A 25,294-nucleotide genomic window follows, 5' to 3' on the forward strand; every position below is an offset into this window, starting at 1 on the left:
TAGTTGTCCCAGATGGCTGTCTCTGTGAATGGCTCCATTCATGGGGTGGGAGGGGGCACTGAGGCCCAGAGGTGTCACCAGCCCAAGTCACACAGCAAGAGTGGCAGAACTGATAGTGGCAGGACTTTCACCTGTTAAAAAGTCAAGAGTCTGAATTTGGAACTATGAGGCATCCAAGCAACTGTCTGGTGAGGTTCTAGAAGTCCTACTGTACTTTGATGGAGAAGTTAGGCTCCCTTTGGCAGCTCTTGGGGATGCTTTTTAGTTAGCCAATAACTAAAACTCAGGGCTACTATGGCGGCGAGGGGGGAGGCTTACTGCTTTCTGAGGACACTCAATCACTGAGTGAATCGGAACTTACAGATTTCTGCCAGGGCTGTGTGTAAGGGTTGTCCTGCAGACACTAAGTCTGTTTAGTGCGACTTCACTGCTGCCCTCAGGGAGGTGGCTCAGTGGGTAGTGTGTACGGCTTGAATTCCTCATGTCCCAGGTTCCATTCCTGACATTCCATTTGCTGGGACAGAGCAGTGCTCTGGTCTTTCCCTGTCTTCTAAACTTAAAATCTTAAACCACAAAAGACCTGTGAATCTTTAGAAAGAAAGGTGAGGAGTTGTAAAATATTCTCTGGCCCCTCCTAACTTCCTGGACTGCTTTTGTTCCTGTCTCTCCATCAGTTCCATTGAGTCCTCTCTCTCTCTCTCTTTTTATTTCTTTATTGGAGGATTAATGTTTTACAGTCGACAGTAAATACCGTAGTTTGTACATGCATAACGTTTCTCAGTCTTCCACGAGTCTTCTTGTCTCTTAACACCTACTTAAGAAACTCAGTTTGAGGGACTGGGCAGTGGCACACCTGGTTAAGTGCATATATTACTAGCTTAAGGACCCAGGTTCAAGCCCCTGATTCTCACCTTCAGGGGAAACACTTGAAGAGCAGTGAAGCAGGTCTTCTCTCAAATCCTCTCTGTCCTAGCTAGTAAAAAGTTAAGGGGGAGGGGGGAGGCCACCAGGAGCCGTGTATTCGTAGTACTAAGCCCCAGTAACGACCCTGGTGGCCAAAACAAACAAACAAAAAAACCCCCAGAGAACAAGAAAAAAAAAAGAAGCTCAGTTTAGAGAGAGGATGAAGAAAGTAGCTATGGTGGTCAGTGTCTAGCACTCACTCCCTAGAGCTCTGATTTTATTGAATGAATGAGTCCTTTTTCCCCAGTGGCCAGCAATTGTGTGTGAGTGGATGATGCATGTCTCCCAAAACCTGAGCACAAAACTTCTTGCTCCTCAGCTTACTCTCATTTGTTTACACCAGCGGTGTTACTGGCCCAAGTCACATAGCACGAGTGGTAGAACTGGTAGTGGTAGGACTTTGGCCTGTTAAAAAGCTAAGAGTCTGAATTTGGGAGTTCGAGGCATCCAAGCGACTATCTGGTGACGCTCTGTCTGGTTTATTATTCTTGTATATGCTTATTCCAACGGTCTCTCCCACGCCTTCAGTGTACACTGCCCATGTGCTGCCATGTGTGCAAACCCCAGAGCAAAGACGGCTGTGTGTAGGACACATCAAGAGACAGGATTGTAGAGTCCATTGGTGGGGCCTGGGCAGATCCTAGAGGAAGTTCTAGATGCAGAGGAGTAGAACTTGGGAATGATGTTCTTGCTCTGCCTTCATTGTGACCTCTGGTCTTAACACCCACCACATTCTTTTTTTATTTTTCAATTTTCAGTTACTGTAAGAAAGTCGGTGGTAGGGGCAGTGGGTGGTGGGAGGAAGGGAGAGACACACCAAGACTCCCAATTATATGGTGGCCAAGGAGGTGGGCTCCAGCATCAGCCTTCTCCCTTCTCACCTTCTCAACACCTCAACTTTGGAGTTGTATGCTTGTGGCAAGTGCTTTCAACTACTTGGGCCTTGGTTCCCTCTTCTGTGAAAGTGATGAGAGTTTCTTCCCCATCATGTTGTTGGGAGTCATGAAACAAGATGTCCTCACTGTCTGGAAGACAGATGTAGCACACAGTAGTTCTCCCTGCCTCCCTCCACCACCCCCAAGCAACACTAGTAGTTATTTTCATAGTTGCTTTGATCTGACTTTTGAAAAGCACCATCTTTTTCATGCTGACTTTAGATGCTGAAAAAGTGCATGCTCAGAACATTTGTTGACTCCATCCATTCATTTATCAGCAGTTGAGTTCAATACTCAATACAGAAATGGATGATGTCATCTTGTATGAGATGCTCTTCGTTGCGTGTGTGGTCTCGCAAGCTTTGGTTATGCTCAACATAAGTCTGCATTTTTGTGTATTCACTTACATCCTGTCTGCTTGCAAAAAAAGAAAAAAAGGATCTGAGATGACTTCTTTAGTCAGACCGGTGGGGTGATAAATGTTGAATTCTGTGTGTCTCTTCCTTTTCTCAGAGCCGGTGGAGGCCACCCTTGCTTTGGGGAGTGCTGGCCCTCGTCCCAGATGCGAGATAATCTGGGAGGTAGGTTTTTAGTTCTGAGGTGGTGGTGGGAATGCTAGCTAAGACAAAAATATTGACCTATTTTTAGAAAAGAAAATTATCACAAAAACAACAGGAAAAATTCAAGGCTTTCCCCTCAGCTCTCCCAGAGGTCCAGAGCCTGCCGTATCTCTTAGAATGTTCATTCGAGTCTCTGGTGGGGAAGAACATCAAGGACCCTTTTGCTGCATTCTCCACTCTGGCTGTCTCCTCTCTGTGCATCTGCCAAGATCCAAGCCCCCAACTGGGGCAGCAGCCTCTGAGACCCGAGTTAGGGAGGCTCGGGTGGGGCTGATGCCTCTCCGTGAGGGGACCCTGCCTGTGCCGTTGCTCTCCTCAGTTGGACGTGGACGTGGAGCACCGCCCACTCAATTCACTGACTTCAGCACTTTCTGAGATAGATTGCAACTCTTGGGACCAGGTGGTTGCATACCTGGTTAAGCACATACATTGCAGTGCACAAGGACTCAGGTTCAAGTCCCCGGTCTCCACTTGTAGGGGGAAAGCTTCATGAGTGGTGAACCAAGGTTGTAGATGTCTCTCTGTCTTCTTATTATTTCTCAATTTTTCTCTGCCCCATCCAATAAAATATTTAAAATTAATAAAGATGACTTAAAATAAATTGCACCTCTTTCCTTCACTTTATTTACTTGGAGGATTCCCAGAATAATAATAATTGTTATTGCTGGCCTTTTATGTGCACTGCCTGCCTATGAGAGTTGCTATGCTCATCACCCTGATATGTCAGAAGTCACAGCTACTGGAGCACAGAAGGCATCTCCAAGGCTACCCAGCAAGTAGTTTGCAGAATTGTGATTTGTTCACAGGTGGGTCTGACTGATGCTCAGCTGTTGGTACCCAGGCTCAGCCACGCTGCTCTCTCCGCCCTCATGAAGCTCCTCTGTCCAAGGTCTTGGGCTTCTAAGGAAGCAAAAAGGGCCCTGCCACTTCTTTTGGGAGCATTTCTACCTGCTCTTGGCTTTGGCAATGAAAGATCCTACTCCACACTCACAAGTCAGGCCATCCTGGGTAGAGGGATCTCCTGGACTCCTTGCTGCCATTTCTTCTTGTGCTTCAGCACTACCCTGCTGGTGGGGTGGCACATTTGTTAGTATTTTTTAAAATATTTATTTATTTATTTCCTTTTGTTGCCCTTGTTGTTTTATTGTTATAGTTGTTAATGATGCCGTTGTTGTTGGATAGGACAGAGAGAAATGGAGAGAGGAGGGGAAGACAGAGAGGGAAGAGAAAGCTAGACACTTGCAGACCTGCTTCACCGCTTGTGAAGCGACTCTCCTGCAGGTGGGGAGCCGGGGGCTTGAACCAGGGTCCTTACGCCGGTCCTTATGCTTTGCGCCACCTGCGCTTAACCTGCTGCACTACCACCTGACTCCCAGTGATTTTTTTTTTTTCAAATTGAGGAAAAGGAGGGCTTCAGTGACAAAGGGACTTGCCCAGTGTCACAAACCTGGAGAGGTGCTATAATGCATTTCAGGGCTGTTCCTACCCTGCCCATCCTTACCATTCTCACATTAAGGCACTCAGCCAAATTTTGTGGTTCTGGTTGACAGTATGTGACACGTAGGTAACCCCCCTACCCACACCATGACAAATATCTAGGTATCTGTGAGACACTCACTTCCCCAACCATCCCCCATCATGCACCAGGATCCTGATGTTCTTTTTTTAAATTTAAAAAAATATTTATTTATTCCCTTTTGTTGCCCTTGTTGTTGTTGTTGTTATTATTGATGTCATCATGGTTGGATAGGACAGAGAGAAATGGAGAGAGGAGGGGAAGACAGAGAGGGGAGAGAAAGACAGACACCTGCAGACCTGCTTCACCGCTTGACTTCTTGTTTTCTCTGATCACAGTGTTGCTGTGTGACAAACCATCTGACACCTCAGTGACTATTGCCAGTCACTGTTTCTTAGCTCATGATTCGGTGGTAGACACATTAGGTTGGAACCATCTGTGTGGTGGTTCTGTTATCAGGTGGGGTCACTCAGCCATCTACGACCAACTCTGGGTTGACTGGCTGGTCTAGCAAGGACGAGGCTGTGATGGCTCATCTGTTCCGGGTCTTTCAATCTCCAGCACAACCTGGGCTTATACAAACAATGACTGGAGTGGGTCCGGTGGTGGTGCACCAGGTTAAGCACACATAGTACTAAGCACAAGGACCTAGGTTCAAGTCCTTGCTCTCCACCTGCAGTGGGGACCCTTCACAAGTGGTGAATCAGGTCTGCAGGTGCCTGCCTTTCTCTCTCCCTCTCTGTCTCTATATCCTATCAAATAAAAAATGTGGAAAACAAAAGGAAAAGTGGCATCAGGAGCGGCACTGAGCTCCAGTGGCTAGAGGCGAAAAACAAGCAAACAAAAACCAAAGAAGGGACAAAGAGAGACCAGAAGCTTTCATGGTTTCTTGAAGCCTAGACCGGGAAGCCAAGCCCTGCCCTTCACCCTGCCCTTTGCTTCATGTTCTGTGGGTCACTGACAGAGGACCAGAGACCATTCAAGTTGGGAGTGGGACACAGCCTCCACCTCTTGCTGCAAGAAGCTGCAGAGCCCCACTGGGAAGGGCCTGGACACAGGAAGGGTGAATGACTTTTGCCAGCTATAGTGGTGACACTGCCCTAGCTCTTCCTGAATCTCCATGATTCTAGCTGAGGTCTGAATAAATTCCTGCCTGGCACAACAGAAAAGCAACTGAGGTCCAAGGCATTTGTGTCCTTGTGCTGCTTAGAGACTGAATTGAAGTGAATTCCTTGGCAGGCCTTCAGACCTGCCATCCTGCATTCTAACATCTTGATAATGCCTACTTTATCAAGCACCATGGGAGGCTCTTTTTTTTTTTTTAAACCTCCAGGGTTATCACTGGGGGGCTCAGTGCCAGCACTATGAATCCACTGCTCCTCATGGCCGTTTTTTTCTGTTTTATTGGATTGGACAGAGAGAAATGGAGAGGGGGAAGGGAAGACCGAGAGGGAAGTCCTGCTTTACTGCTTGTGAAGTAACCGCCCTGCAGGTGGGGAGCCGGGGCTTGAACTGAGATCCTTGAGCAGGTACTGTATGCGCTTAACCTGGTGTGCCACCACCCGACCCGCACAGTTCTATATGAACATTATCTTAAACCTTACATGAATTCTTACTAGATACAATTTTACTTCTATTTTGCAGAGCAGGAAAAGCAGGGTTCAGAACGGCTAAGACACTTGCCAGAAGTCTTATAGCTTATTGGGATGGAGGCAGAATCTCAACATTTGAACTCAGTTAACCAGTAAATCTCTTTTCAAAAGTATTTTTATTCTTATTTATTTACTTATTCCCTTTTGTTGCCCTTATTTTACTGTTGTAGTTATTCTTGTTGTTATTGATGTCATTGTTGTTGGATAGGACAGAGAGATGGAGAGAGGAGGGGAAGACAGAGAGGGAGAGAGAAAGACAGACACCTGCAGACCTGCTTCACCACTTGTGAAGTGACTTCCCTGCAGGTGGGGAGCCAGGGGCTTGAACCGGGATCCTTAACGCCGGTCCTTGCGCTTTGTGCCACCTGCGCTTAATCTGCTGCGCTACCACCCGACTCCCTATCCAGTAAATCTTACACTTTTTTTTTTAAAGCTCAGCTCCACTCTGGCTTATGACAATATTGGGTTGAACCTGCACCCTCTGGGATGTCAAGTATGAAAATCAGTTGCGTAAGCCACTTCGCTATTTCTCCCATCCCTGTGCTGCTTATACTTTACCATCTTGAGTAACTTGCCTTCCAGGCTTAGAATTCAGGCAGATGTTTTAATCTAAGCCCCCTAAAATGGACTATCTGTTGCTTACGCACCTGAACTCGCAGTTTCTCCAAGTGTGAAGAGTGTGTCAGGTCTTCCAGATACCCTGGCTGATGCTGACCAACCTTGACCCCAGGGAGTGGACTCTGGCAGTGGAGGGTTCACTGTGGTTGGTGGTGGTCCTCCTGGCTCCAGCTCTCTGTCTGCTCAAGCGGTGGCTATTTTCTGCCCAGTAAAGGATATGGAGCAATTTCTGGGATTCCCCTGCGATGTGGACACACTGATTGGATTTGACTCTTGTAACTGAGATGCTGGTCCCTGAGGGGAGTTTTGGCTTTGGGATCAAATGCATGAAAGCCGACCTAATAGGTTTAAGGTTTTAAATCCCCAGTTGCCGTCCTCGATCTGGCTGTAATTTTGTCCTGCGAAATCTCTGCTGCGGCCTTTGTGGGGAGGGAGAGAGGCTCTCTGAGCCTTCCCAGGAAGGGAGCCGGGCTCAGCCCTTTCCCAGAGTGCAGCTGCCTCTCCAGGGAATTGACCTGAATGTTTGCTCTGGGGCTGGGAGGGGCTGTTCAGAGCAGGTGGGATGGCTGGTTGGAGCCTTTATAGGCAGCTTCATCACACACAGGCCAACTAGGGACTGATGGTGTTGGGAAAATGCCACAGTGGGAGGGAGCTAGATGTGGTGGTGGGGACCGGAAAGAGAATGAACTTGGACATGAAGTCTCTGGGTCCCAGTCCTGCAGTCTCTGAGTAAAATTCACAGGAGAAATTGACAGGATACCTTGAGCTAGAAGTCAGACATCTGTGAGCACAGCTGGCTGGCAGTAGAGGGGGCCTGTTTCCAGACTGCATGTTCTGAGCTGCTCGCTCAGAGAAGCAATACCCTGCTTGCAGAGCCAAACTTATAGAGAAGCAAGAGGGTGATCAATTTTTTTTTTTGCCTCCAGGGTTATTGCTGGGGCTGGGTGCCGGCAATATGAATCAGGTGGGCATTTTAATCTAAGCCCCCTAAAAAGCACCATCTGCCTCTTATGCACCTGAACTCTCACTGCTCCTGGAGGCCATTTTCTTTTTCATTTTATTGGATAGGACAGAGAGAAGTTGAGAGAGGAAGGGGAGAGAGAGAGAGAGAGAGAGAGGGAAAGAGGGAGGGAGGGAGGAAGGGAAGGAGAGAGGGAGGGGGAGGGAGGGAGGTAAGGAGGAAAGGAGGGAGAGAGAGAGAGAGACCGAGACCCGCAGACCTGTTTTGCCACTTGTGAAGCATCCCCCCTGCAGGTGGGGAGTGGGTGCTCAAACCCGGATCCTTGCGTGGGCCTTTGTGCTTAGTACTATGTGCACTTAACCAGGGTGTGTCACTGCCTGGCCCTGAAGGTGGTCGAAATTCAACCTGTTTGGGAGGAGAAAGGCCTCCTCTCTGCTCCAAACCCCAGTCTTTGCTTTGCCATGAAGGAGGTGCCAATTCCACCTTGAGCCACCAAAGAGCTTCATGCAGATGCTCCAGGCAAGGCCGCGCCTGAGCGCCTGACACCAGGGGGACACGCCTGTGCGTTTATGGTCTGCTTTTCCTCAGTTTTGGCTGACATGGGGTAGGCAGTTAGAGGAGTGGACACTGCATTTGTCTGCTATGATTTGGCCATCATTAAAAAAAAGTAGCTTCTTTATTTTAATGAGAGAGAAAGACAGAGGGGCGGAGGGAGAGAGAGAGAGATGGAGATACACCAGACGACTTGCTCAGTTCTCTTTTACAGCGGTGCTGGTGATTGAACCTGGGACTTTTGTTGTCTCAGGCTTGAAAGTCTTTTTGCATAACCATTATCTCCCCAGCCCAGATTTGGCCATCTTACTATACTCAGAGCGCCTATAAGTCTTGTGACCGTCTCTGACCACCTGCTTCTCCATCTGTAAAATGGGGACAATATCAGTGCCTTCCACTGACGGGGTTGCTGGATGATAAAATATGACTCTGTTCATAAAGCTCATCTCCCAGTTCTGGAAGCCCTAAGTACCTGGTATGTCCTTGGAATCAGCAAGCCAGAGTTGTGACTCAATGAAAGGACTCTAAAATATCTTTGGAGTTTGCCTGCACTTTTAACTGGATATATGGATTAGGAGAGTGTCATTTGCTAAGAAAGGGTCCTCTGCCCAGACTTGCAATCAGTGGCCATGCAGCATTTCTGAGACTACAGTTCACCCAGAGGGCTTGTTAAAATGCAGATTCTGATCTAGCGGGAGGGGGCTGGGGACTGCATTTCATTCCATTGCCCAGGTGTTCTCCAGGCTGCTGGTCTGTGGACCACACTTGAAGTAGCAAAAGTGAGACTCAGCCTGGTGATGTATCATCATCGGTGGTGAGAACGTCAAGGGCCTCTCATAGGGGGGAAATGCCCAGTGGAGAGGAACAGCTTGTTGTCTTGTCAAGAGGGTCAGGGAAGGAAGGTTTTAGAGGCCGTTTGAAGTAGTTGGGGTGTCTCTTTGTAGCTCTGAGAATAATGCAGAGAAAAAGCAGATGGCATCTTTTCAGTGGATTGTCCTGAACTCTGGGCCACGACGCTCTATATCTCTTGGGATCAGTCTGGCCAGCAGCCAGCTGAACTAACTTCAGAAGAGGCGAGCTCATGGGCTGGCCCGTGGCTGCAGGCTTGCTGGCGGGCAGCCTAGGTAAAGAGCCGCGCCAGGCTTCGGAGGAAGCCACGGTGTTCTGTAAACACAGAGATACAAGCACTGTTCTGCCGCCCACCACCCCTGCCTGCCGCCTGCACACGTGGGTCTACACACACCCTCCCCTCACATGGCACAGGGTTTGGGGAAAACCTTCCCATCTGACCAGCTGGTTAAGACTTTGAACTTGCAGGTTGTTATCTGCTGTTGTCGGGACTATTGAGCTCTTGGGACTTGGGTGGAAGAAAATAACTCAGTAACTCTCTTCTCTGCTTTAATTTATATATTTATTAGTTATTAGATAGAGACAGAGAGAAATTGAGAGGGCAGGGGGCATAGAGAGACAGAGAGACACCTGCAGCCCTGCTTCACCATTTGTGAAGGTGGGGGCCAGGGGCTGGAGCCCAGATCCTTATGCATTGTAACATATATGCTTATCTAGGTGCTCCACTGCCTGGCACCCTCTGTGTTAATTTTTATTTATTATTTTTAGATAGACACAGAGAAGGGAGGGAGACAGAGAGAGAGAGAGAGAGAGAGAGAGAGAGAGAGATCATGGCACTGAAGGTACTTTCAGTGAGCTGGGGACTGGGCTCAAACATGGGTCTGCATATGGCAAAGCAAAGCAAAGTTTATAAACTATAAACTTTGATAGAATTTTTGTTTCTCTCAGGCTCAGCTCTTGACTGAGAGACTGGTGTCTAGGATGTAAGCTCTCCAGAACCCCCTTTTTTATTTTTCAATTTCTTTATTGGGGAATTAATGTTTTACATTCGACAGTAAATACAATAGTTTGTACATGCATAACATTTCCCAGTTTTCCATATAACAATACAACCCCCACTACGTCCTCTGTCATCCTTCTTGGATCTGTGTTCTCCCCACCCACCCACCTCAGAGTCTTTGACTTTGGTGCAGTACACCAATTCCAGTTCAGGTTCTACTTGTGTTTTCCAGAACCCCTTTTTACCTGGTCTGTAAGTTTGAGTCTGTGGCACTGTCTGAAATGACCAAGGTTCCAGTGCTAACTCAGGTGATACAGTCAAGAAATCTGTTTTCTTTCTTCTTTCTTTTCTTTTCTTTTTTTTTGCAACCACTCTTTTGTACATAAATTCACCCACTAATTTGTTCCTTCCTTCCTTCCTTCCTTCCTTCCTTCCTTCCTTCCTTCCTTCCTTCCTTCCTTCCTTCCCAGAGCACTGCTCAGCTCTGGCTTATGGTGGCGTTGGGGATTGAACCAGTGACCTAGAAGGCTCAGCCATCAGTGTCTGTTGTGCTACCTCTTCTGCTATCTCACCCATCTCCCCACTAGTTGATTTCTTGGGGTTATTAAAATGAATTGCAAGTGGCATATACTCGCAGTGCTGATATAAATTTGAAGTCAGTGGGGCTTTTTTTGCTTGACTCAGCCCTGCCCCACTGGGGTTTCTGAGTGGAGGAAGGCAGTTTGTGCTCCCTGGCTCTCACTCACTGCTCGAGGAACAGGAAGACCGTGGATGTTTCTGCAATTTCTATACAGCAAATGGCTAATGCATCTCACCTGTGAAAACATAGCTGGCATTACAGAGAGCAGCCCTTGGCTTGCCCGGGCCGCTCTGAAGCTCAGCCCCAGAAGCAAGGGAGGCAATTGATCCCTTAATGTGGCTTTCTTCTCACTGGAGTTTCGTTTTGTGTGTCATCATTCATTTGAGTTAGAGCAGCCGTGGGGTTGGCCCTACTGCCCGCTTGTGGGGTGATGGAGGCTGTGTGGTCTGTTCTGGAAGGTGCTCACTGAGGTTTCCAAAGGACTGTGTGCTTCCAGCCCTACTTCTGCCTGGGGACTCTGCAGCCACGGGTCACTGAGGCAAGGGTGGCCCAGTGTGAGTGGCGGTTTCCCACTGTTGACTGGGATGCCCTCACTGTGGGGACCCTATCTTCTCTCACGCCCAGATAGAGTGGGATTTGAGTTATCACCAAACCAAACACAGATTGTCTTAAGACTTTGCTGGAAAGAAACCCTGGGTGGGGGGCACGTAGAGGCATGCCTGGCTAAGTGCACATAGTACTGTGAGCAAGGACCCGTGCAAGGACCCAGGCTCAGGCGCTTCCCCATCGGCAGTGGGGACGCCTCATGAGCAGAGACAGCTCTACAGGAACCTTTCTCTCCCAGTCTCTATTTTACCCTCTCCTCGCAATTTCTCTCTGTTCTATCTAATAAAATAGCAAAAAAAAAAAAAAAGAAAAGAAAAAGAAAATGGCTGCTTGTAGCAGTGGACTCATGGTACCTGCACTGAGCCCCAGCCATAATCCTGGAAGAAGAAGAAGGAGGAGGAGGAGGGGGAGAGGAAGGAGAAGGAGAAGGAGAAGGAGAAGGAGAAGGAGAAGGAGAAGGAGAAGGAGAAGGAGAAGGAGAAGGAGAAAATGGAAATCTTCAATAAGGAGAGGGGAGTTTGCCCCTGACTCCATGTTTGGACTGTTGGCGTACTGGGTTCAGGGCAGTGAGAGTTGAGGTACATGGCCGTGACATGCCCTCTGATGAAGCTGGCAACATGCCTGTGAGCCAGCTAAGTGTGTGCTAGAGGCCTGTCTGATCTGAGGGACTCTGATGGTTCCAACTTCTGTTGTATGAGAGGGTCGCCCTTGTTTCTATTGAAGCTGTTAAGAGGGAGGGCTGCGGTTTTATTCGGGGGCCAGAATAGGTATGACTGCACGAGTAGCCAATATCCCAAAGAAGACAGTGGGTTTTGGCATAACCTGAGGGGAACCTAGTTCTCAGGGAGGCTGTTGGGTGGGCAGAGGTGGAGTTGGGTGGTACCTTTCTAGCTTTTGCAAGATACCTTCCTTCCAGATAAATAAATAATTCTTTTTTTTTTCCTCGTCAGGGTTATTTCTGGGGCTCAGTGCCTGCACAACTGCATTGCTCCTGGTAGAGCTTTTTTTTTTTTTTTTTTTTTTTTTTGTAATTCTTTCCTGTACAGAGTGAGAGACAGAGAGGAGGAGAGACATTGCACCACTGCTGTATCACTTGTGAAGCTTCCCTCCTGCAGGTGTTCCCACATGGAGACCTTGTCTTCAAATGATCCCAGGTCTCCTTTCTGTTCTAATGCGAATGGGCAGTGACATGTTTCATCATGTACCTGGTGCTTTTGGGGTGGCGAATTGCATCTTATTTTTGGACTGCTAGAGACATGGATCAAGACCCATGCTTACTGAATGGTGTTCTGGGACTTCTTGACTCTTTGAGTCAAAGACATCAGTGCAGATTTTGTTTAAAGCCTTGTTGTACAAGCTCTTTCTCCAGTGGCCCACAGCCCAGCACAAACCTTGTCTGCATGGTGTTCAGCATTCTTCGCTGTAGCTCTTTGGTTGACTACTTTCCGGAAACAGCGCATAAAGCTATACGTCTTAGTCTTCATTGTGTTCATAACATCTGGAGGGGAACTTTGTGCCATTCCCACAATGTTCTGTGCACACACCAGCCTAGCTGTGTCTCTTCCAGCATCTATAGTGTATCTTGCTCTTTTCCTCTGGGGCAAAGGGCCTTTTGGGGGGTTGGGGATGGCCTACCCTCCCAAGGTATCTTTACGGTTCAGGATGGAGAGTGTGGAAGCCTCATTCTTGCCCTGTTTGCATGTAACTTTTCTGTCACTGGTTAGCCTTGACAGAGATGGCCTGTAAATGCCACACTACTGCTATTTCTTTCCTGTTTTCCCTCAATGTATATAATGCATGCTGTATATGGGGAGAAGCTGCAAGAGGAAAGGGCAAAGAAAGGAAATGGCAGCTCCAAATGTCATGTTTTTATTTACTTTCTTCTTTTTTTTTTATTAGATAGGACAGAGAGAAACTGAGAGGGGAGGGGGAAGTAGGGAGGGAGAAAGATAAGACACCTGCAGACCTGCTTTGCTGCTTGTGAAGCGTCCCCCTTGAAGGTGGGGGGCTGGGGGCTTGAACTCAGATCCTTACACATGGTAATGTGTATGTTCAGCCTGGTGCTCCACTGCCTAACTTTTTTCTTTTCTTTTCTTTTCTTTTCTATTCTTCCTTTCTTTCTTTCCTTCTTTCTTTCTTTCTTTTTGCTTCTAGGGGAAAAAAAAGTGCTGGGACTTGTTGCCTGCACTATGAATCCACTGCTTCTGTGGCCATTTCTCCTTCTCCTTCTCCTCCTTCTCCTTCTCCTTCTCCTTCTCCTTCTCCTTCTCCTTCTCCTTCTCCTTCTCCTTCTCCTTCTCCTTCTCCTTCTCCTTCTCCTCCTTCTCCTTCTCCTTCTCCTTCTCCTTCTCCTTCTCCTTCTCCTTCTTCTCCTTCTCCTTCTTTCTCCTTCTCCTCCTCCTTCTTCTTCTTCTTTTTGATAAGACAGAGAGAAATTGAGAGGGGCGGGGAAGATAAAGAGAAAGACAGACAGCTGCAGACCTGCTTCACCGCTTGTGAAGTGAGCTCCCTGCAGGTGGGGAACCGGGGACTTGAACTGGGATCCTTACTTGGGCCCTTGAGCAAGATACACTATAGATGCTACAGCTAGGCTGGTGTGTGCACAGAACATTGTGGGAATGGCACAAAGTTCCCCTCCAGATGTTATGAACACAATGAAGACTAAGACATATAGCTTTATGCGCTGTTTCCGGAAAGTAGTCAACCAAAGAGCTACAACGAAGAATGCTGAACACCATGCGGACAAGGTTTGTGCTGGGCTGTGGGCCACTGGAGAAAGAGCTTGTACAACAAGGCTTTAAACAAAATCTGCACTGATGTCTTTGACTCAAAGAGTCCCCTACTCTTACTGTTACTGTTAATATATTGCTGTAGTTCTTCCAGTAGATGTTTGATGTGTTTAGATGGTCTCTCATTGGGTGCACATACTGGTCACTTTGTAAGTCTGCCTTCACCTAGTATATCTTTAGAGATGTGCCCTGTTATTACTATTGGGTATGTTTTCCTTATGATGAATGGGAGTTCTTTATAGATTTTGGCTAGTTTGCTGCAAGAAGGTGTCTTCCCTTCCCCCTGCCTCCCTAGCATCTACTGTAATGTGGGGTACAGATCTCCACAGACCATTCTGACACCCCACTTGTGGCCGGGTGAAGAGTCAGCCATCAGCGACCTCTTTCCTGGCAGCAGGTTGTGCTAGGCTGTTCTTTCTTCTTGGTGTGCAGGGTCCTCGTGGGCGCACCCAAGGCGGAGTCCAAGTACAGCACTTCAGTGAAGTCTCCCGGGGCCGTGTTTAAGTGCCGGGTCCACACCAACCCAGACTACAGATGCACCGAACTGGACATGGCTCGAGGTGGGTGCAAAGGGGTGTTCTGCACCTTCAGACTTTCCTCTCTTTCTTCCTAGGATGGCCTGATCATCCCCCTACCCAGTTCTCCTTCCTTCCCGTCTGTCCGCATCCATCCATTGTGTATTAAGTACCTGTTCCTAAATGCTGAGATACGGTGGTGAACAAAACAAAGACCCAGTCATTCCGAGTCTTACCAATTAGAAGGGCATTACAGGAGACATTCATACACGTGAGTGGGGAAGCCCGGGGAAGTGACTCAGTGTGGGAGCTCCTGCTTTGTATACATGAGGCCCTGGGCTGGATTCCGGGTAGCACATGAGAACAACGAAAGAGAAAGCAAGTCGGAACTGCACAGATGGCGGGACAGTGTTCTGCGTGCTGCCTCTCTTCTTGTCTTACTCTAATAGAAAAAACAAACCAACACCTGGCTGGGGGCGGAAAGGCAGTAGTGCCTGCAGTTGAGCACACTCAGTGCCATGTGCAAGGACCTGGTCTGAGCCCCCAGCCCCCACCTGCTAGGGGAATACTTCACAAGAGGTGAAGCAAGTCTTTCTCTCTCCCTCTCTATCTCCCCCTCCTCTTTCAATTTCTCTGTGTCCTAGCCAATAAAAAGAAAGGAAAAAATAAAGGCTGCTAGGAGCGGTGTATTCATAGTGGCAGTACTGAGCCCCAGCAATCACCCTGGTGAGAAGGTGGCTCAGTGGTTAATCTCTGGCACTGCATGAACAAAAATCTGAATGAGTGGGAGAAGGACCGAGGGAAGGTGGGTGTTTTATGTTCACATGATTGATGATGCACAATTACTTGATCAGGTAAGTAGGCATGGTCTCCAAGCAGAGAGCAGCACATGCCAGTTTGAAGGCCAGACTGGTGATGCTTTGGTTGAGGTAGAACCAGAGGAGTTCGGTGAGGTGGGCTGGGACTGGGTAACACAGGGCCTTCAGGCTATGGTGAGACATTAGAGTTTTGTTCTATACATGGAGGGAGAAGTTATTAAAACCAATTTTATGGCTTTTAAAAAATATTTTTTTATTTATTGCCTTTTGTTGCCCTTGTTGTATTGTTGTAGTTATTATTGTCGTTTTTGTTGGATAGGACAGAGAGAAATGGAGAGAGGAGGGAAAGACAGAGGGGGAGAGAAAGACAGACACCTGCAGACCTGCTTCACCGCCTGTGAAGTGACTCCCTTGCAGGTGGGGAGCCGGGGGCTCGAACCGGGATCCTTGCACCGGACCTTGTGCTTTGCGCCACGTGCGCTTAACCCACTGCACTACCACCCGACTCCCTGTTTTTTGTTTTTTTTTTTCTGATTGAAGAATTTAAAAAATATATTCCTTTGATGTAGTAGAAAATATAACATCTTTGGCACCAGAGACAACTACCTGTTTTCGGAGCCCACCTCTTCCAGCTACTCGTTGGGATTTTGGGGGAATACCTCATAGCTTCTTTGCCCTCAGTTCACTCACCTGTACAATCGAGACTAATATACTGAGCTGACAATGGCTACGTTGGATGATTAAGTGACATAATGGAAGTAAATACACAGAACAGTGTTTGTAAGTGTTCAGTAAGTAGGAGGTTTTTTAAAAATATATATTTTTATTTATTTATTAGTGAGAAAGGAGGAGAGAGAGAAAGAGCCAGACATCACTCTGGTACATGTGCTGCCGGGGATCAAACTCAGGACCTCATGCTTGATCCACTCAGCCACCTCTTGGACCACTCCATCAAGACTTTTTTTTTGCAGTGTGGTGTCAGAAGATCGCACCCAGGAGCTGCACATTTCTCTCTCTCTCTTTCTTTCTTTCATTCTTCTTTTCTTCATTTTTTTTTTCTCCGCCAGAGCACTGCTCAGCTTTGGCTTATGGTGGTGTGGTGGACTGAACCTGGGACTTTGTCATCACAGGCATGAGACTCTCTCTGCATAACCATTACGCTATCTACCCTACCCACACCTGCCTATTTCTATGGTGCCAGCTCCCCAGCCCAACTTTTTTATACAATTTAGAATGAGAAAGACAGTGATATATATACATATATACGTATATCTTTACGCACATGCATATGTGTGCATATATATTGAAGCATGGCTCTTCCATCTCTGGAGTACTTGTTAGTCCCAGTTGGTGCAGAAGATTGAACGCAGAATCCCATAAATGCAGGCATGTATTCTACCGCCAAACTGCCTCTCTAGCCCTTATTTTTCTTAAATGAGCAATTGTCATGATTTTCCTTAGCAGAAAGGGAGAGGCGGCCAGTTCTCTAGTGTGGTCAAACTACCTGGTTTGCAGACTGTTTAACAGCAATGTCACAGATTAAGGAGCTTACACCACAACACAAATTAATGTGCTGCTTCCTTCTCTGAGAGAGTCTTGCTATTAATAATGGGCTGCTTAGATAGCATGCATAGCCATGGAGTTGCTTTACATTTCATTGTATGTTCCTTTTTTTTTTTTTCCCTTTTGTTGCCCTTGTTGTTTTATTGTTGTTGTTATTGATGTCGTTATTGTTGGATAGGACAGAGAGAAATGGAGAGAGGAGGGGAAGACAGAGGGGGAGAGAAAGACACCTGCAGACCTGCTTCACTGCTTGTGAAGTGACTCCCCTGCAGGTGGGGATCTGGGGGGTTCGAACCGGGATCCTTACACTGGTCCTTGTACTTCATGCCATGTGTCCTTAACTCACTGAGCTACTGCCTGACCCCCTCCTTTGTGTTTTAAAAGGGTATTAGTTGATATTTGGAGGATAGAATAGTCTTTGAAAGGGAGCCAACAGGACATCACTTTAAACCAAGTCTGACTTTTTATTATTATCTTTATTTATTGGCTAGAGACAGTCAGAAATCAAGAGGGAAGGGGGTGATAGAGAGGGAGAGAGACAGAGAGACACCTACAGCACTGCTTCACCACTTGCAAAGCTTTCCCTCTGCAGGTGGGGACTGGGGGCTCGAACTTGAGTCCTTGAGCATTGTAATACGTACACTCAACCAGGTGTGCCACCACCCGGCCCCTCAAGTCTGACTTTTTAAAATTATATTTTTATTAGTGATTTAATAGTGAGTTACAAGATTATAAGAAAGGAGGTATCTTTTTTTTTTAAAAAAAGAAGTTTTATCTATTTTAATGAGAGACATAGAAAGAGGGAGACTAGAACACTGCTTGGCTCTGGTTTATGATGGTGCTGGGTATTGAACCTGGGACCTCAGAGCCTCAGGCATGAAAACCTTTTGCAGAACCTTTATGCTGTCTCCCCAGTCCAATAGGGGTATAATTCTTTACCACTCCCACCACCAAAGTTCTGTGCCCCCAGCACCCTCCAGTGGTAACCACCATAGTTCTCCCAAGGTCCGGGGTGTGGGTTGACTATATGTTTTCAAGTTATTGTGATTCAGTTCTCTGTGTTCACACATGGATGAAGTCACCTTGTAGTTGTCCCTTCACTTCCTTATTTACTTCATTAAGCGTAATCACCACCAGTTCCATCCATTGTGTCCCAAAGGGCACAATATAGTCTTTTTAACGGCTGAGTAGCGCTTCATTGAGTACACGTTTCTCTTTCTCCTCCAGGAAAGCACCGGGGTGCGTCTTGTGGGAAGACCTGCAGGGAAGACCGGGATGATGAGTGGATGGGCGTGAGTTTGGCCCGGCAGCCCAAGGCAGATGGGCGTGTGCTGGTAAGACTTCTGGGAGCTACAGGGAAAGGGTGACACTCTGACAACAAATGACTTTGATGCCTTAGGTAGCTGGATATCTGGGTGACAAGGGGCTGTCTTTGAGGTTGTCTGTTCCGGACAATTGCTTGGACAGATGACTGCTCTCTTTATTTTCCTTCATCTGTCAGGACCTAGTAATGTTGGCCCCAGAGTACTGAGCTACAGCTACTGGAAAATGACAGAATGTTATGCGAAAGATGCTCCGTATTCATTGTTCATTATATTTCTGTGTGTGACCTTATTGGTTTAGATAGAATTTCCATAAAATGCACAGGTATTAAGATTGCATTTAGAGTTTGGTAACATGTGCGATCAACCAGGTGTGCCACCACCCAGCCCCAAACATTTAGAGTTTTGATAGTGGCACATACTTATCTACCCACCTCCCCAAATATAGAATATCTCTTTTGTCTTTTAAATTTTTTTTATTGCCACCAGGGTTATCACTTTGGCTTGGTGCTGGTGCTACGAATCCACTGCTTCCAGAAGCCATTTTCTCTTTTATTTGACGGGACAGAGAGGAATTGAGAGTGGGTAAGGAGACAGGAGAGACAGCTGCATATCGACTTCACTGTTTGTGAAGCATCCTCCCTTGCATGTGGGGAGTGGGGGCTCGAACCTGGGTCCTTGTGCATTGTAACACATATGCTCAACTAGGCGCACCATCATTAAACCCCCAAATATAGACTATATCATCCCATGGACTCCTGGTCTTTTCCAGCCAGCTCCATCCTCTAGACAACCATTGTGATCTATTACATGGATTACTTTTTAAAAAAATTATTTATTTATTAATGAGAAAGATAGGGAGAGAGAGAGAGAGAAAGAACCAGACATCACTCTGGTACATGTGCTGCTGGGGATTGAACTTGAGACCTCATGCTTGAGAGTCTGATCCTTTATCCACCGCTCCACTTCCCAGACCACTATTACTTGGGTTACTTTTGTTTTCCTAGTATGTTCTTTTTCTTCTTCTTAATTTTTGAATTCCCTTTATTTAATTATTGGGTAGAGACAGCCGGAAGTCAAGAGGAAGGAGGAGACAGAGAGAGAAAGAGACAGAGAGACACCTGCAGCCCTGCTTCACCACTTGCAAAGCTTTCCCCCTGCAGGTGGGGATCGGGGGCTCGAGCCTGGGTCCTTGACCACTGTAACATGTGTGCTTAACCAGGTGCACCACCACCTGGCCTCCTAGTATATTCTTTTGTATAAAACATGTTTCACGGAAGTCGGGCGGTAGTGCAGTGGGTTAAGCACACGTGACGCAAAACAGAAGGACTGACTGGCGTAAGGATCCCTGTTCGAGCCCCCGGCGAGTCACTTCGCAGGTGTCTATCTTTCTCTCCCCCTCTCTATCTTCCCCTCCTCTCTACATCTCTCTCTGTCCTATACAATAACGATGACATCAATAACAACAACAATAATAACTATAACTACAATAAAAAACAAGGGAAACAAAAGGGAAAATAAATATAAAAAAGTATTAAAACATGTTTCACTCAAAATAATACTTCTGTGAGTAACCTATCAGTTTATTCATATTGATTTCTACATGATGCTGTAGTTTATGAAATACATTTTTTTGATCATCACTTGGTGATTCGCTGACATTTAAATATTTTTTTATTGATTTAATTATGATCGACAAGTCCATTATGAGAGGGGTACAATCCCATAAAATTCCAGAGTCCACATCCCATCTCCTCCATTGGAGGCTTTCCTAGTCTTTCTCCCTCCAGGAGTCTGGACCCAGGATCATTATGGGTTGCAGAAGGTAGAAGGTCTGGGTTCTGTAATTGCTTTTCTGCTGGGCATAGATGTTAGCAGGTCAATCCATACTCCCAGCCAAGTTGGCGTCATGGTAGCATCTGCAGTTTGGTGGCTGAAAAAACATTAAGATCTAAAGCAGAACAATTGTTTAATAATCAGGAGCCTGAAGGTAAGAGTAGAGCAGATGAGAGTAGTGTAACCAGGCTGACATTTTGAGGTAGAAATACAGAGAGAGGCAGAGACAGCAAACACCAAAGCCTCCCCCAGTGCAACAGGGCTCAGTCACATGCAAGACCTTCTCCCAGGTGAGCTATCGCACCAGCTTGAAATACATGTTAGCTTATTTACACACGTATACTTTCATTGTTGTTTTTGTATTTGTTTGTTTTTATTGTCTCTGGGGCTTCACTGCTTTGAGCTGACTTTTCCTAGATAGAACAAGACAGAGAGGGAAAGAGACCACACACTAATACTTCTGGTGTGGTGAGGGCCAGACTCAAGCCCGGGCCACACACATGCCAGAGCAGCCTCGCAGTCTAGGTGAGCTATTTTTCTGGTCCTACATTATCATTTCTTGAAATACTTATTTATTAACATGCGTGAGAGAACCAGAGCATCAGTCTGGTACATGCAATGCTGGGGATTGAAACTGATTGAAATTGGAGCCTTGAGGCTGGGCAGTGGTGCACCTGGTTGAGCGCACACATTACAGTGTGGGAGATCCAGGTTCAAGCCCACTGTCCCTCCCTGCTGCAGGCTGGGCTGGGGGAGGAGAGGGGAGTGTCACAATCTGTGAAACGATGCTGTAGGTGTCCTTCTCTTTCCCTCTCTCCCTTCCTACCTTCCCCTTAACTCTCAATTCTCTCTTTCTCTAAAAAAAATCACAAAAGTGAAAAAAATAAATAGGAACCTCATGCTCCCAAGTTCAGTGCTCTAGGCACAATGCCACTTCCTAATCCACCATATTTTATTTTTAAATCGTCATTTGTTTGATTACCCAAGTACACATAATATAGCCTGATCTATTAGGCATTTTTTCCCTCTCCTGGCAGGGCTATCACCATTCTTGGCATAAAAGTCTACAAGGATGGGGCTAGGGAGTGGCACACCTGGTTGAATGCACATGCCACAATGCACAAGGAGCTAAATGAGGAGATAGATAAACTAAAACTATGGGACATTTTCAGAGTCATTCATCCCAAGAAACTGGAATACACATTCTACTCAAGTTCACACGGGCCATTTTCAAGGATAGGACATATGTTAGGCCACAAAGACAGCATCAGCAAATTCAAGAGCATTGAAATCATCCCATGCATCTTCTCAGACCACAGTGGAATTAAACTAACACTTAACAATCAACAAAAGATTAGTAATCATCCCAAAATTTGGAAGCTCAACAGTACACTCCTTAACAACTACTGGGTCAAAGAGGAAATAAAGGAAGAAATCAAAATGTTTCGGGGGTGGAGATTTTCTTGAAGGATCCACTCCTGCTCTGAGGAGCCCTGTGCTGTGCTCAGTTTCTCTCTGGAGGAAGCTGACAGTCTGCCTTGCTGCTCAGCACACATCTAGCGTCTCCCCTTATCAGCCCATAGGGGAGAGGAAGCAGCTGGATGCTGTCTCCAGAGTTACAGGGCCTCCCTCCTGGGAACCGTTGTCTGTTCCGGTGAAGGTCCCATAGCCCTGCTGATTGCTGTGGTTTCACGGTGGTTTCCAGCCCTTTAATCACTGTCCGGGTTGCCCTGGACCCCCTCCAGGTCTCTGTGTTCCTTCAGACATGGAGGCCTGACCGTGACTGGGTGCCTTGGCCCCAGGAAGGTCAGTATGCTTGTCTGCCCTCCTGTGGAGAGGAGAGAAGAAATTTATCTATAAATCGGGGTGGTCTGAGGTCAGGATTCAGAACAGAGCAGGGTAGCCCCATAACAGCACTACCATGATGCTCCTGAACCTTGAGCCTGTCAGGCCTGAACATACCTCTTCTCCTCTCAGAAGGATAAGCCCCTCTGTGGCTGAGAGCTGGTTTCTCTGGCAGGTCCCATCTCAGGAAGGTTCCATGGGAATGGCCAAGCAAAGGAGGGAAAAGGGAAGGTTGGGGTGCCTGTGGTAGCAGTGTCGTGATTGGCCTGCTCTGCTTCATTGTGTGCAGGGCTGTTTTCCACAGACGTGACACCATTCATTTAATAAGCCATTTTGTGCACGTTGGAGAGAGATAGGGGTAGCCAAAAGCATCCACTTTTCTTTAAGGATGATTAGGAAAGATTTATTTTTATATGCCAAATGATAGAGAGACTTCCACGTAGAGAGAGAGAGAGGAGCCAGAGTGTTACTCTGATACATCACCAGAGATCCAACCAGGAGTCTCAGGCATGCAAGTCTGATGCTCTGGTAACTGTGTATCCCCCTGGACGCATTTTCTTTTGTGCTGTAGAAAGCATCTAGCATGAGCTTCACCCTCTTATCGATTGTTAAGTGTACGGTGTGCACATTGTCATTCTCATCTGTGGAACTTTCTCATCTTACCAAGCAAACTATACTCATTGAGCAACAGTACTTCCTGGCCTCCTCTCCCCAGCTCTAGGCACCCTTTTTTTTTTCCCTTCACTGAGAGTTTGATTGCCTTAATTCCTCACATAAGTGGAATCTGCAATACTTGTCTTTTTGTCCCTGACTAATTTCATTTAACATAATGTCTTATGACCATAAGGCTCATCCATTTTGTAGCACATGCCAAGGGCTTCCTTCTTTATGAAAGCCAAGTATCTCATTGTATGCATAGGCCCCATTTTCTTTATCCATCTCCTGATGGATATTTGAGTCATTCTGGCTTCCTGACTCTTGCGAAGGATACAACTATGACTGCAGACATGCAAATATCTTTTTGAGGTCTTGTCTTGAGTTCTTTGACATATACACCCAGAAATGGGAACTCTGTTATGGTTATCTAGTTAAAAATGTGTGAAGAATTTTCATATTGATTCCTGCAGTAGCTGTACCATTTTCCAGTTCAGCCAGCAGTGCTGGTTGAAGGGTGGCAGTTTCTCCACATTGTCAGTAGCACGTGGTTTCTGATTTTTTTATAGTAATTTTCTATAGTAAACATCCAAATAGCCATGAGGTGACATCTCATGGTTTTGCTTTGTATTTTCCTCATGATTGGTGATGATGGACAACTTTTCTTGTGCTTGTAGGCCAGCTGAATAGCTTCTCCGGAGAACTGCCTATTCAAGTAGTAAAAGTTCTTATTATTGATTTAACAGTGGTTTTCAAAAATTTAAGATTTCATATCATATATGTGTATGACTCACTGTACCCATTGCCAAAGTTCCTTTTTTTTTCTTCTTGTATAACCCTCTTTTTAAAAAAATTTTCTTAGTGACTTAATATTGATCCACACACACAGTGAAATAAACGGGTATAATTCCACAGTGTCCCCACTGCCAGAGTTCTATATCCCTATGCCCTCTCCTGGAAACTATAGCACTTCTCTAAAGGTTTCAGATATGGCTTGACTATTATTTCTCTGACTATATGTCTATATTTATATATATATATTTGCCCACTTTTTCTATGTTCCTGTCTTTTCTTCCTTTCTAAATCACACCTATGCCTATTACTACTTCTGAATGCCCTTCTTTTTTTTCCCTGTTCTCTGGTCCTGATGGAATTGGAGTTCAGAGCCCTCTGATCATCTTCCCCTAACATTTCTCTCCCTCTGGGAGTATGGACCAAAATTCTTTATGGGGTGCAGAAGGTGGAAGGTCTGGCTTTTGTAATTGTTTCTCTACTGGACATGGGCATTGGCAGGTTGATCCATACCCCCAGCCTGTTTCTATCTTTCCCTAGTGGGGTAGACTACCAAAGTTCTTATGCCTGTGCTCCCCCACCCCCATAATACTTCCTACAAAGTCCAAGAGACAGTATGGCTGCAATTTTTTTTTTTTTTGCAAGCTCATGTTTCTGTTCTCTATATTCCACATACGAATGAAACTGTCTGGTGGTAGTTGACTTTTACGTATTCACTTATTTCATTTAACGTAATCACCTCCAGCTCCACCCCCAACATAGTGTTCCTGTTGCGTTGTCTTTTTGCACGTGTGCTGTCTCCTGGTCAAGGCTTAGTGTGCATTTACTCGGTCCTTTCAGGTCTAGACTTTGATTCTTCATGAGGCGTGAGATTGGGGACTTGCTGTCTAGAACAAGTGTGGCATTATTTCACTGGAACTTTGTCATTGTGTTTTACTTTGTATTTTACTTTGTACTTTGTATTTTGTGTATTTTTATTCTTTAATGAGAACCACTTGGGTACAGAGGACCAATCTTTGGCTCTTTTTACTCTCATGGTCTGGAGAGGATCTCTCTAAGGAGTAGTGTCTAATAGTGTATTTGAATAAGACACATTTTACAGTTGATATAACAGAAGATATGTATTATCCAGACACAGTTTGAAGGATTTGAGAGATGCCAGAGTGTGGGTCCATGTGTTTTGTGTCCCCAAGGAGCATAATATTGTTTTTTTAAAAAAAGAGTATTTATTAAAAAAATATCTTATTTATTTATCTTTTTGATAAGGAAAGAGATAAATCAAGAGGGAAGGAACAGAGAGAGAGAGAGAGATGCCAGCAATATCCTACACCTATAAAGAAGCTTGACCCTGACAATGGGGTCTGGGAGCTTGAGCAGGGCCCTTGCACATGGTGACATGTGTGTTCATAATATTAGATTCTAAGGTTGGGTTAAAGGAGGAAGAGGGTTTTTTGTTTGTTTTTGTTTGATTATTTCTGAAAATGGTATCTGAGACTGGCCCTCAAAGGAACATTTATTTGCAAGCTGCGACAGGGAGTCTGGTATCTCAATGACAGGTGACTTTGTTTGGGGCCATGGACCCAGCGACCAGCTCTGGTAAGACCCAGGATACTGGGTTTATTCCTGCGGTCTCAGTCCCACAGGCTTTGTCTATCCTTGGGCCATAGGTGATGCTGGGTCCAGATACAGCACTCAGCATTAGGTGCAAGCTTGTCCCATCTCCCACACTCACCTGGCAGGTGACAGGCCCAGATAACAGTTTCAGACCTGGGGAGGCAATTTCTTCTTGCCCTGACTGCCCAGAACACCCAGAGAGGCACCCAGAGAAGCTCCTCTCTCAATCCTGGGAGAGCAGTTTCAAATGTTCAAGTTTGCTACTTCTGCTTTTCGTCAGCATTGCCAGGGATCTGACAGCAAGTAATGTGAAGAGCTGTTCTTATCTTTGTGGAAGCACTGCTCTCCAGCTCTGTCCCTTTGCCATTTCCTTTCAAACATCAGGGAAATCCCTGTCCACTCACTGACTCTCATCTGTCTATCTCATTTCTTCTTTTCTCAAAGCCCCATTTACTTTGGTTGCTATTTCCTGCTTTTTAATTTTTTTTTGGTGAATGTTTTATTGTGCTGCCACACACACACGAAGCCAAAAGCACAAATCATTTGTCTATGTCTTGATAGATTCTCACCAGGTGAACATTCTCAGAATGATCTTCCAGGCTTGGCAGAGGCCTCTACCCTGTGCCTCCCAGCCACTCGCTCTTCCCTTGGTGTGGGGGAGCTTCTTTTTGGGGAGGGGCCTGTGGCACCATAG

The 25,294-nt window shown here is 46.3% G+C and overlaps 1 protein-coding gene across 1 annotated transcript in view; it reads left to right on the forward strand.

Annotated features, from left to right (window-relative positions):
• ITGA9 (integrin subunit alpha 9) overlaps positions 1 to 25,294 on the forward strand; it is a 399,146-nt gene that overhangs the window by 9,150 nt on the left and 364,702 nt on the right. The window contains exons 2-4 of the mRNA XM_060180609.1: positions 14,074 to 14,201; positions 17,765 to 17,867; positions 22,154 to 22,170. Of these exons, the coding sequence (XP_060036592.1) occupies positions 14,074 to 14,201; positions 17,765 to 17,867; positions 22,154 to 22,170 (248 nt within the window). The remainder of the gene's footprint in view (positions 1 to 14,073; positions 14,202 to 17,764; positions 17,868 to 22,153; positions 22,171 to 25,294) is intronic.

The sequence above is a fragment of the Erinaceus europaeus genome, chromosome 21 (genome assembly GCF_950295315.1).
Source record: "Erinaceus europaeus chromosome 21, mEriEur2.1, whole genome shotgun sequence".
Lineage (NCBI taxonomy): Eukaryota > Metazoa > Chordata > Mammalia > Eulipotyphla > Erinaceidae > Erinaceus > Erinaceus europaeus.